Raw genomic sequence first — 13,512 nt, 5'->3', positions numbered from 1 at the left:
GCAGGCCCTAATTATTGTTGCTGTAAATGAAGAGCGGTGTTTTGCAGCACTTCATTTGACCCAAGGTTTCTTATCATTCAACGTGCTCTCCCACCAGTGATTTTTTTTTTCTTTCTACCATATCTCTCACCCTCATTCTTTCCATGCTTCTGCTTCTGTCGTGCTCTTCTTTAAGCATGTATTTTTCTTAAAGGGTAATGAAAATTCTGCAGACCTCTGGCACTCTGAATGAGTGTGTTGGACAGTGCATTTATACTGCTCTTAAGAAGAGAGAGATAGAAAGAGGAAGCCAGAGGACATGGGTGGCAAACAGGGTGCTGTACAGAGGATAAAGGGTAGAGCGGGAGTGCAGGAATCTGGAAATTCAATTATAACTGTGTGCCCTGGCAGTAATTCCACTGGTATGAATGGGACGGCAGAGCGAGACAAGAGATGGATGGAGATGGATGAAGGGTAAGAGAAAAAGAAGGCAGAGAAGAGATCGAAAGTTGATGAACAAATGGGTTACAGTTAGCGGAGAGAAACATGAGCACAACGTCAGCCTGCGCATCATTATTTCATGATTTCGAAACAGCCTCCGCAGCATTAGATGCACTCGTTTCATATTTCACACAGCACGGGGCGATAATGGCAACCTCACGGATGCAGCACGTTATTTGAAAGAGAGTTCGGCTTTTGCAACATGTGCACTGTTAGCTCTCAACAGGCCACCTCAATGGTATAGCCCTGATCTCATTAATGCAGAAATAAGGTAGCGGATCAACCCATGTGCATCCCCTGGGAGGGGCAGGTTAGCCTTTGATGTTGACTGAAGCACAGGGAGAGCCCTAAGGAGCCAGAGAGATTTCAACACCCTGCCTTCCTGGTCTCACATTGCCAGACCTATCTCCACAGCACTGCAAAGTAAGGTCTGGCCCCTCCACACATACACTCCAGGATAGGAGAATAAAAGAAGCTCTGGGTTTTTAGCCTTTTTTTAATTTATTTTTTAAGCCAATCACAATCGTCTTGGGTGGCTCTAAGCTCCGGGCTCTGCACAAAAGTCTCGGGATGGAACTTGTTTTGGTGGAACATTTGCACCCCGCAAAAGAAAACGCCACATACGATGTTAAAATGAAGTTGACTGGTCACACAGTACAGTAACGTGAGCTTCGTCCACACAGCAATCCCACCAATCGGTGCCAAAACGCCCCAGTTAGAGAGTAAATGCCGTACAAACATATTATTTGTAAATCTTTACAATCATTCCCTGAATGAACAAAGCAGGCCTGCACTTGTTGCACAATCCAAATTTACTTGAAAACTTGGCATTTTCGGTGTGTAGCTCGCTGGCATCGAAGGTTGCTGTTGTGTCCCGGTGCGAACCGATTTTGAAATGAACTTTTGTCAATCCAGACTACTGTACAACTGGCTTTACCCACGTTCAGGGCACAATCGAAACGCACGACAAAAATCGCTCCCATTCATTTAATTTGCCACATTAGAAGCATTGAGTATCCAAGAACATGAACTTTGTGCCTCGTGCATACAGGAGTTGGGCTCACAGACACACAGTCGCAGAGCTGCAGAGTCTCGTCTAGACAAGCGTTTCTCACCTCCTCCTCCTCCTCTTCTGTCCAGCTCGATATTCCATTTCAACACTGGTCGCAAAAGGCTTAGATGTCAGTTTGTTGAAGTGTCTGTCTCTGACGGCACTGCCGGTTGGTTTGTTGTACCTTCTGTATCTCTCATATTTAGTTTCAGCCTCTCCAAGGGAATGGCTACTACTAACGTAGTTAGTGAATGTTTTATGTACAGCGTGTCCAGAGTAGCTGTGTGCTTGTGTGTGTGTGTGTGTGTGTGTTTCTAGGACAATCAGTGTCATTAATATCCAGCACCTCGCAGGTTACGTTGGAATTGCGTTGTTCCAACACGGTAATAAAACAAATTGGCGAAAATGAGCAACGAGATTAAGGACAGCGGCTTCCAGTCCCCAGAATTTGCTCCAGCCGCCCCCGTGCACAAACTCATTAAAGGAGTCATAAAGGCAACTAATGAAACTCATGACCGGTATCATTACAAGCCCACTGGTGTCCTCTCGCCTTTCTCCTCGGCGAGCGAGAGAATAAAGGCAGCGAAATTAATGTTCCCACCAATAATGTTACAAAACCACCGCCGTCCTTTAAGTAGTATCTGCTCTCCTGTGTGTGTAAAGCCAACTAAATTAAAGTGGAGGCCAGCAGTTGTTACGTAACCACTGACACTGTGTCTCTTTGTTCCTCTGTGCGTCCGTCTCTCTTGTCACTTCCAGGATGACGACTCCATGTTCTTTCAGTTCGGCCCCTCCATCGAGCAGCAGGCCTCGGTCATGCTAAACATCATGGAGGAGTACGACTGGTACATCTTCTCCATCGTCACCACGTACTACCCGGGTTACCAGGACTTTGTCACCAAGGTAACCGCACTCGGCTGAGACAAGGCGCACAAATTGCTGCTTGCTGTTGTCGCTGATTGGGATGCTTTTCTGTGTGTGTGTGTGTGTGTGTGTTTTCTTTCTACTTTTTTATTTTCATTTTAACATTTTGCATGATTTTTATCGGCACCTTGGCGCTTCTTTGTAAAGCACTTTGGTCAGCTTAAGCTGTGTTCAAATGTGCTCTAGAAATAAACTTGACTTACTTACTTACAAATGATCAGAACATAAAAGGCAAAACAGACACAACAACAGAAGATGAGTTCGCCTCCCTGACCACTTTAATGTCACAAAAGAAATATTGCAGCCCTGTTCTTGGAAATATACTGTATACATAAATATAATATTTATAAAGCTGATTAGACACATGTTTAAAGTGCCCATATTATGAAAAAAAAAATCACATTTTCTGGGATTTGGGGTGTTATTTTATGTCTCTGGTGCTTCCACACGCATACAAATTTGGAAAAAAAATCCATCCATGGTGTTTTGAGTGAGATACTGTTTCTGAATGTGTCCTGCCTTCAGTCTCTGGGTGAGCTGGTCAAAATCTGCAGGGCTTAATACGTCATCGGCCGAAACATTTTGTGTGTGCTAACCACTTTATAAGTACTAATACCACACATCAGCTAGCTGTTTCTCCAACTTCGGTCAGTACGAGGCAGGATTAGCCGGGAGACTTTTTATTTGCGTTTTTGTCGCTTTTTTGTGTGTGTGTGTGTCCCCCCACCCCAACTGTTAAAAAGTAACTAAGAAACATTTACTCTTACTACATTTCAAATGAGCTACTTTTGACTGGTACTTAAGTTAAAGTTTGTCAAAGTAACACTACTTTTACTTTCCACCTCTGCAAATTGCATTGAAAAAGTACGAGTCTCTTCCCTCTTGTGATCGGCCTCTTCTTCCCCCGTCCCATCCAGATCCGTAGCACCATCGAGAACAGCTTCGTGGGCTGGGAACTGGAGGAAGTTCTACTGCTCGACATGTCCGTAGACGACGGAGATTCGAAGATCCAAAACCAGCTGAAGAAGCTGCAGAGCCCCGTCATTCTTCTCTACTGCACAAAAGAAGAGGCCAACACCATCTTTGAGGTGGCCCACTCTGTTGGGATCACGGGCTACGGCTACACGTGGATAGTGCCCTCGCTGGTAGCTGGAGACACTATTGTAGTGCCTGCAGAGTTCCCCACAGGTAGGAAATCCACTAGAGCAGGCCTGCTCAAATACAAGTCTCAGGGCCCTATGTTAACGATCTAAGAGCACGGTGTGAAGCGCCTGGTGCAGGTGTGTTTAAGGCGCATGGTTCTAAAGGGTTGCACTTAGTGTCTTCACTAATCAGAGGTGTGTTTTGGGCGTAACATGCAATCAACCAATCAGAGATCATCTCCCATTCCCTTTAAAAGCCAGGCGCGTTTGGACCTTGGAGCATTGCTGTTATGATGGCTGATTTGCACCGTAATATTTTTATTTGTAATCTTTTGTATGTGTGTGTGCTGCTGCGCTTCCCTGTGTGTGTGTAACATGGTAGCATAGCGTGCACGCGCTGTGCACGAGCCTAGGAGCATTTTACTAATGCGTTATTAAGATAACAATGAAATGCTGCACTATTGACTTTAGACCAGGTTTTTGTTGGTCAATGGCACGATCACTTCCTGCTGCCTCAAGATAGCAATACTCCCAGAATGCACCTGAACACACCTCCCTGTAAGACCAGCACGCCCATGGGCCACAGATGGGCGCAGGTGCATTTGTTATTTAAACGACGCGGGCGCTGGTCTTAAACTAGCAAAGACACTTGCGTTGGGCTTTGTGCCGCGCTGCACCGGGTGCGAGATAGGAGCCCTCAGAGGTTTACTTCCAAGTATGATTCTTCCAGTTTTATTTATTATCATTTGAACATTTTCTGTATAGAATAGTGTTCAAAACTTAGACACTTAGACATAAAAACATAGGAAAATAGGGTCCAGGTTGAAAAAAAACGTTACCCTTTAAGGCTTCGGATTAAATGGTCTGGATTTCGAACCACAGTCCGCCTGTTGAGCACAGTATGTGGGTGCTATACAGTACAGTACAGTAGGAAACTGAGTCAGAATCAGGAATTCAAATTGGATCCCATTTCTATCTGACACAATCTCAGGATGGAAAGATGTTTGCTTGCCTTGAGCTCAAATGCTAAGCCCTTTATAAGAAGAGTAATTACATTACATGCAGCGTTTAGTTGATGTTTATCCACAGTGCGTCGAAAGTACCATGAATGCATGCATTGGGACGGCAAGACGGTCCTATTTTTTCGCTTATATCATCCACTCCAATGTAGCGGCCCGTTACACATGGCCTACTTGACACCACAGAAAAAACACTGAGCCTTTGAGATAGGGCTGGGCAATATGTCTGTTATATCGATATATGAGGCTAGATATGGTCTTTGAAATTGGATATCGTAATATGACACAGTATATGACACAATATGTCTTTTGCTGGTTTTAAAGGCTACATTACAGTAAAGTGATGTACGTTTCTGAACACACCAGACTGTTCTAGCTGTTCTATTATTTGCCTTTACCTACTTTAATCATTATATCCACCTTACTGATGATTATGTATCTAAAATCTTATTGTAGTAATTGTCAAAGCACCAATTGCCAACCCTACAATATCTCCGCAAAATCGATATCGAGGTAGATTCAAAAATATTGTTTTTTTTATTTGATTTTCTCCATGTCACCCCGGCTCTACTTTCAGATGTTATTTTCAAAATTGTATTTTCCGCTTTTTGGATTTTTCCTGCAAGACAACAAAAAACAAACTGACCTTTCCTTCTAAGAAATGAGGGAGTGTCTTCCCACACGCACTCTCACACACACACACACACACACACACACACACACCACTGGAGGTTGTTCTAACCTTTGAAGGTCAAACGTGGAACCAAAGTGACATCTAAGTTGGGGTGCATTAACCTCTGAACCTGCTCACGCAGTCCGCCGGAGACACCTGTCAGCCTGCGTCATGTAACCAGACGTTCAGTACTCGGGGGTGGACGGGCACTTTTAGAAAGGCCAACTCTCAGCGGGACTCTAACCGTTCGTGATGGTGCCAGCGTAAGAACTCGTGGAACTTTCCACGACTTCAGTCTGTTTTACTCTCAGAAAAACCTCAGAGCAGGAAGTATATTTGCGCTGGACGTCCAGTACGAGCCGGATAATTTGTTGGTGTTTGGCTTGGTTGATTTACAGCGAGGGGAAGATATTACTCTGCCGTCTGTCCTCAGCAGTTTCTGGGAAATGGTTGCCAGGCGGAACCTGAGATCGTCGTGCCATTCGAGCACCATAACTCAAACTTTTTTTTTCTTTCTTTCCTTTTTCGCTCCTTTATTGGCATCCATGGACGATTTACTCTAAATGGGAGTTAGCAGCGTGTTTTTGCGAGCTTGTTTGTGTGTTTGTGCCTATGAGTGTGATGTCTGTGTGCATTTATCTGTGAAATATGTGATTGGTTCATGGTTTAATTTGCGTGAGAAAGTACCGGGTGAGTGTAATCAAGTCGATTGTGCGTTTGTGCTTTTGTGTGTGTCTCATAGGGCGGAGGGCGCGAGTGTTTACCTGAAGATAAAACTGTGTGTGTCAGTTTGTCTCTTCCAAATTAAGGTTACACTCTATAAAGTTTGATACATCACCAAATCAGTTATGTAAATCACACAACGACTTGGCTCATGATTTATGTTGCCAGAGGGATAATCGTGACTAGCTCATATACTGCCTGGATGATTGCAAAGTAGAGCTGGCAGAGTGGCTGCGTTGATGGACACGGAAAAAACTCTTTCAGTTAACATTGAATTATCATGGGATTAATCATATGGGACATAATGACACATAGGCTAAATGTCATCCACTTATTTATTGCGTGATGAATAGGATTCAGAATGTGCCATTAGTCTAAACGTGATTTATGGTCCTGCGGAGGCTCCACGCACAGCTTTCGGCGTGGCCTGAAGTTTATACTTGTACGTGCGTTGGTGTGTGCGTCGATCGCTTTAAGAGAATAGCAGGGCCGGCGCGCGTGTGTGGTAGAGTGAGTGAGAGAGTGACGGCGATTAGCTTCGGAGCAAGTAGCGACTCTGGAGTCATAGTAAGAGAAACAAAGTGTCTCCTCCTGTTCTTTCTGACCACGGTGGGAGATCTGGAGCAGGAGAAGTTAACCCTCTCCTTGATTTCATGTTGTTTATGGAAAAGGAGAACCAGGAAATGAGTCAGGGGATGCAACGCTACCGAGCCACGGCCAAGCAACGTGTAGTTAGTGCACGTCAGGCTACGGTGTGTCTCCACGTACCTACGTACGTACCCACGGGCGTCGATTTAACGCACAGGAAGCATTAATCACGCTTAATGCACACAACTAAATGACAGATATTAAATCCTTTATATTTAGTGTTAGTTTAAATAAAATGGGTATCTTATTTTTTTTTATGAATTTTCTTTTTGTTAAATATGAAGTATGGCAGTATGCATAGAAATCATGTTGAATATAAGTCAGTGTGCAGAGGGCTGAGCTTCTGCTCACAGCTGCCCCACATGTAAACATGAACGCTAGTGTCTTTCTAAACTATCTTTTTTCTGTACGCTTACAAAGTTCTCAATGCGTCGGTTTAGAGGTAGGGACCCTCATTATGCTACCGTGGAAGTGTGGTGCTATTTTGAGCCTTGTTAGTGGTGTAGAAATAGCGATTTTCCCTCTGCCCCGAAAGCTAGCATTAGCAGCTAATCACCGGTTTGCGGTAGCATGTTTCAAGCTAGAGAAACATTCGATTAGCATGAAAACAGATCCCAGAGAACGGTCAACTCGGTACACATCTGTTATTAACCCCTAGGTTCATTTTGCGCCGGAATTGTCCTTTAACAGCATGCAGCAACTTTGTCATTGTTTCTGTTTATTCTCATACTATTTTTCGACTTTAATGGTTGACAAGGGTTCTCTTCTGCTGTGATTTTTCTGTTTATAGCTTAATGACCAAACAACTAATCGAGAAAATAATCTACAGATTAATCAACTATGAAAATAATCTTTAGTTGCAGCCCTAACCTGAAACGCTACTAATTTAATGTTTTTTTTATTATTAAAAAAATGTATTGCAGTTGCATTGACATCCTGACAATAGCAAACCGCCGGTAAAAGCACCAAATGCATTTTTTGCAATAAGAATGGACAATATTTAACAGACTACAGGATGAAGATTCTGCTGTACAAGAGTGGCAAGGCACGGAAATATTTGTAGACATTAGGCACGCCATTGTAGAACTCCACAATTCAACCAACCCTTATTTCTGAGTTTCAACCTCAGCATCCTAAAAGCCACATGAAGCCTGTAGTGGCAGTCAACCACACCGACTCCTGGACTAACTCGGAGCGAAAGGACACGGTGGCGCAGCGTGTGCCGGATGGTGTGGCGGCGTGTGCTCTGGGTGAATCCAACAGCTCCGGGTTCAGCAGAAGGTGCACGCTAGCTGTGGGGCAAATTTGCTTACAAGACACACTTAATAATTTGCACCGTGTGTGATGAAGAACCTCTAATTCTCATGGGTAATTCCACTGATGCCTTCCTTAAGTGGCGCTCTGGGGAGCCATCTCTCCTCCCACTTCCTTTACTTCCTTTCCTTTTCCCTCCCTTATTTCATGCTGCTGTTCCCTCGCTTCTCTGTGGTTTCTGTCTCACTATTTCAGCCTCCTCTGACTCTTTCCTAACTCTCTACTCCCATCAGCTTTTTTTTCTGTTTCTGTTTCTTCTGCTTCTTTATCTTTGTGTCTCTGCCGCTCTCTGCTTCCTCTGTCCCTCTTTCTCTTCCCCATCCCTCTCTCTCTCTCTCTCTCTTTTACTAACAGCTTGTCTGTCTTTCCCTGATCAGTTACACACTACTGCTGCACAGACTGTGCTAACGTAACCACCCAATCTGACATCACTGACAATAATAAGCCGTTTCCAAAAATACCCAGTGATACGTGGTTCTGCCATTACGTTCTCCAACTCAATTTGCCTGCGTTTGGATACTCTGCCTGCAGTCGTCGTGATTTTTTTTCTTGTATACTGTATATGTGTGCGTATCTGTGACAGGGAGACAGCATTTGCCTTCAAACTGAGGCAGGAGCCAGTTTACAGGCCGGCAAAAGGCTTTACAGCTGCCACAGCGCTGTTCCGCTGTACGACTGCCCGTTGACATGTCTGTGTTGTGACGTTCAAACACGTCCTGAGAGATGTATGAACATACACAGGTCACGCAGCAGTTCCCAAGATGTGGAAAACAACACACCGCACGGCTCATGCACATGCACAGCACACAGTGGTACATTTACTTGAGGTACTTGTACTTTACTTGAGTCTTTTCTTTTGATGCAACTTTCTATTCCAACTCCGCTACATTTCAGAGAGAAATATTGTAGTTTTATACTCCACCACATTCATCTGACAGCTTAAGTTACTAGGTACTTTACAAATTAACGGATTTGCACACAAAACACATGTAGTTTATAAAATCCGATATTTTATTATAAATTAAACTACCCAACAATATAACGGCCTACGGCGAAAATGATTTGTCTTTCGACCCTTTTTGTCGCGCTTTTAATGCTCTTTTTGGTGCTTTTCTTTGGTTCCCACTTTCTAACATGTGAGGCTTTTTCTGCATTGAGTACTTTTACTTATAATACTTTAAGTACATTTTCCTGAAAAAACCTACTTACTTTAACTTAAGTAACATTTTCAATGCAGGACTTTTACTTGTAACAGAGTACTTTTACAGTGTCACGGTAGTAGTACCTTTACTTAAGTGAACGATCTCAATACTTCTTCCACCACTGGCAGCACACACCCGCTGCAACACACACACACACACACACACACACACACACACACACACACACACACACACACACACACACACACACACACACACACACACACACGCATGCATCTTCCTATGAAAGAATCTTTGCCATAAAATAATACAAGTGAAGTGTGCAAAAAGGAACAAGCGATGGGAGTGAGTGTTGAGAAAATGTCAACAGTGTGTGACATTAGATGTGGTCCTGGAGGGCCGGAGCTGTCAGTGCCGAGGCCCCCTCGAGGAAGGCAGGTTGCCAGGCCGCCTGTCTATTTCTGCCCACTGACATGGTAGTGCACCGGCTGACATGCGGTCATACTCTGTCAGATAGATGCCGACCGACTGATGGGCAGAGAGAGATACAGATAGCCAGATAAATTGACTTGAAGGCAGTCCGTGCTTCACTGCGAGCTGCGTGACCCGGACCCAGAGGCGTCCAATGGGTCCCGAACAGAAAAATCACTTATTGGCCATTTTCAGAAGTCATAAAAGGGCACTTGGTGCAGAGAGTTTATATAAGAGCAGGCATCTTCTTTTTTGTGATTAACAATTTCTATTTTATTTCAACAACTTACACTCTTCGTCATCACCACCCACCCAGACAAAAATCAAGAAAAGATGACACAGTAACTAAAACATTCAAGACCATTCAACAAAATAGACAAAAACCATAAACCAAATAAACATATGTATAAATGACAACACCATAAGCCCATCATACACGTCTCTCTACAGCACAAAGATTTTTAGGAGCCCTCCAGAAAGTTCAGCTACTTTCCCCATTTTCTAGTGTAGACATCCAATCTGGCAAACCGTTTAAATGACATCTTTTTAAACACCGCCACCCTAGCCATCTCACAAGCCCACTCCTGGATTGACGGCACCCCTTCATTCCTCCATCCTCTTCAGATAATCTGTCTGGCTGTCATTAAAGAGCAGGCTGCTGATGTGGAAGGTTTCCATGCTAATTTGATGCAGTTGGTTAGCCATGCATGCTAACGTTTACAGCTAACATTAGAGAGGCTAACCCACTCTGTGACGGCGACTCCTTCACTCGTTTTCTTATTCCTTCTTCGCCTTCTGGAGGAGGATTGTGACTCGTTTGTGAAAGAGAAAAAAGCACTTGCGGGGATCCTAACGTCCAAAATATTCTAAATATTCTAATAATAACTGATCACAATGCGGTCACTGAATAGTTTCAGTCCTCCTCTCTCTAACTCAAACAGAAGAACTCACTGAGCTGTCACCCAGCACCCCACCATACCTGTCAGTGACCTAATTAGGAGGAGGCACATTGTATTTCATTGCTGTGCTATTTCGTACTAATATGCATATGACAATAAACTTGAACTTGAACTTGAGCGGAGGTTACCATTCTCGAGATTAGTTTCCGGCTATTTCTCCAAATTTAAAGTCCAAAGTCTAAATTTCATAATCTCAAAATGACATAGAAAGAAAATAAATTAAATACAAATCATCTTGTTGTTGTTTTTCACCTTATTATGGCTCCAACACGTTCATTACACTTTTGCTCTAGTGTTTTTTTGGTTTTGGAGAGGGGATAAAAAAACCTTTTAACTAGTTTAACTACAGCCCCATGCACCACGCTTCAACGTGAAGAAAAAGCTTGACAGACCTAGTTACGGTTGCTCTGATTGGACAATCACTGTTCATCGGGGAGGGGTTTAGAGTACATCTGTTAGTCATGGCGAGGGAAGTATGTTAGCAACTAGGGCTGGGTTTAAAAAAATCGATCTTTGTCTGTATCCATTGGTACCGACTATGTAATGCTAGCTCGTCGGAAAGGGGGTTTAATAACTCTCCAAAGTTAGGCCACATTTTGGTGAGGGAAAAACTGGCATGGCCATTTTCAAAGGTGTCCCTCTGTCACCTCAAGATATCTGAATGAAATGTCACGCATTACTCACTGACTGTAGAGTCTGTACAGCTGCACTTTATTGTGTGTTCATGTTAAATGAAAAGTACATTAATGTAACTGCTTTGGGGTCAGTTCTTAATGTGAACATTGGTACTTTTAAGAAGGCACCAGGTTAGAGGGAACCTTGTAGAATCTCTTTCATATCCAAGCTAAATTGGTATTGTAACTGAAAAGTTCCTAACCTAATTGATATAGAATTAACGGTGGGAAATCTGTTGCAGGAAAAGTTAACCCTCTCCTTGATTTCATGTTGTTTATGGAGAAGGAGAACCAGGAAATGAGTCGGGGAATGCAACGCTACCAAGCCACGGCGCAAGCGTATACGCGTTGCCACACGTGGTAGTTACATTCGAGAGGTGCGGACCCGGCCGTGAGGGTCAGCATGTTATTTCTGACAATTTGCACAAACATTGTTTGTTAGCAGCATGGTGGCCCAATGGTTAGCACTGTGGCCTCACAGCAATAAGGTTCTGGGTTCGAATCCAGGTCGTTCCGGGCCTTTCTGTGTGGAATTTGTACGTGTATGTGGTTTCTCCGAATGTTTGCGTGGGTTTCCTCTGGGTTTCCCCCAACATCAAAAACATGTACTAGGTTCTCCAGTCAGTGCCCTTGATCAAGGCACTGGCTCAAGTCTGGAGTTGGTCCCCGGGCCACAGCTCCCTTGAGGGATGGGTTAAATGCAGAGAATGAATTTCGCTACATGTATGTCTATGTGACAATAAAGTACCTTTTTTACCTTTATTATGCTTGAGTAAATAAAACCCTAGTTGACAAAAGTGGTTAAAAAAATAATATTAATATTTAAATCAATCACTGGGAGAGTCCGGTTCAGCCCGACTCTGGAGATAAAACTGAGATTAGCTCTGATATTAAAGTTTATATTCTGCTTGTTCAACCGTTGTTTGGTAAATTGCTCTTAAACACATTTAGAGATGATTTGAATTGCTATTTTTATTCTCAATACATTTTGGTGCTGGTATTTTTCCTTTGGGGCGCCAAAAATTCCTCTACGCAGGAGAAATCCTGTTAGTGTAATTGAGTGGTTGATTGGGTGATCGCGACCCTTACATGTCCAAAACATTAGACCCTGAGGGACCTGTGACCTAAACCCAACGTGCATGAAGGATTTGAACAAATAAAATAATAAATAAAGATCCAATTTATTGTGAGCCGAGCCCAAGGACAATCCTACCTGTTAGCTCCAGCCCGATAAAATCCTGACAGCGGTGAACAAGAGAGCTAAATGATTGCTCATTAAAAAGAGATAAACATCGCGCGCTAAGCTCAGTGCTGGGCAGCAGGCACTGTGTGTCATCAATTAATGGTGACTTATTTGTCACGAGTTAATCACATTATCAATAGCGGCAGTTTAATATAAATGAAACTCATTATCAAAATGTCAGCCGTGTTTGAATAGATAGCATACGTAATAACCAAAGTTTCATAGTGTTTCTCTGCGTTTTTATTTATTTATTTTTGATTGATAATATAGCAAGAATAGATGTAGGTAAGCCAGTGTCATTTCTCTCCTGTGTCCGTAACATTATTTTTTTTCCCACAATGGCCTTAGAACGCTGTCGTAGCAGAAGCAACTTGCGTTTGCCATCAGTGAGTGGCTTACTGGTCTGGCCTACTTGAGATCAAATTCGGGGTATGTGGCTCATGAACTAAAATTATTTTGACACCCCTGCGTAAGCTAACTTTTAAAGGTCCCATGACATGCTGCTCTTTGGATGCTTAGTGGTCCCCTAATACTGTATCTGAAGTCTCTTTTATATAGGCCTTAGTGGTCCCCTAATACTGTATCTGAAGTCTCTTTTATATAGACCTTAGTGGTCCCCTAATACTGTATCTGAAGTCTCTTTTATATAGGCCTTAGTGGTCCTCTAATACTGTATCTGAAGTCTCTTTTATATAGGCCTTAGTGGTCCCCTAATACTGTATCTGAATTCTCTTTTATATAGGCCTTAGTGGTCCCCTAATACTGTATCTGAAGTCTCTTTTATATAGGCCTTAGTGGTCCCCTAATACTGTATCTGAAGTCTCTTTTATATAGGCCTTAGTGGTCCCCTAATACTGTATCTGAAGTCTCTTTTATATAGACCTTAGTGGTCCCCTAATACTGTATGTGTATAAAATGTGTATAAATGTGCCATTTCTGTGTCTGTAGCTACTGAGGAGGAGAGATGGGAGGGGCAAGGTGGAGGGTGGGGGTGTGGCCTTGACCAACTGCCACTTTGCTCGTTTGAA

General features: G+C 43.2%; 1 protein-coding gene across 3 annotated transcripts in view; it reads left to right on the top strand.

Annotated features, from left to right (window-relative positions):
- The window catches only part of LOC120574081 (glutamate receptor ionotropic, NMDA 2B), a 176,798-nt gene that overhangs the window by 100,854 nt on the left and 62,432 nt on the right, over positions 1 to 13,512 (top strand). For all 3 annotated transcript variants that reach the window (XM_039824147.1, XM_039824145.1, XM_039824146.1), the window contains 2 exons: positions 2,291 to 2,434; positions 3,373 to 3,643. In XM_039824147.1, the coding sequence (XP_039680081.1) occupies positions 2,291 to 2,434; positions 3,373 to 3,643 (415 nt within the window). The remainder of the gene's footprint in view (positions 1 to 2,290; positions 2,435 to 3,372; positions 3,644 to 13,512) is intronic.

The sequence above is a fragment of the Perca fluviatilis genome, chromosome 15 (genome assembly GCF_010015445.1).
Source record: "Perca fluviatilis chromosome 15, GENO_Pfluv_1.0, whole genome shotgun sequence".
Classification (NCBI taxonomy): domain Eukaryota; kingdom Metazoa; phylum Chordata; class Actinopteri; order Perciformes; family Percidae; genus Perca; species Perca fluviatilis.
This window is presented reverse-complemented; position numbering and strand designations above follow the sequence as displayed.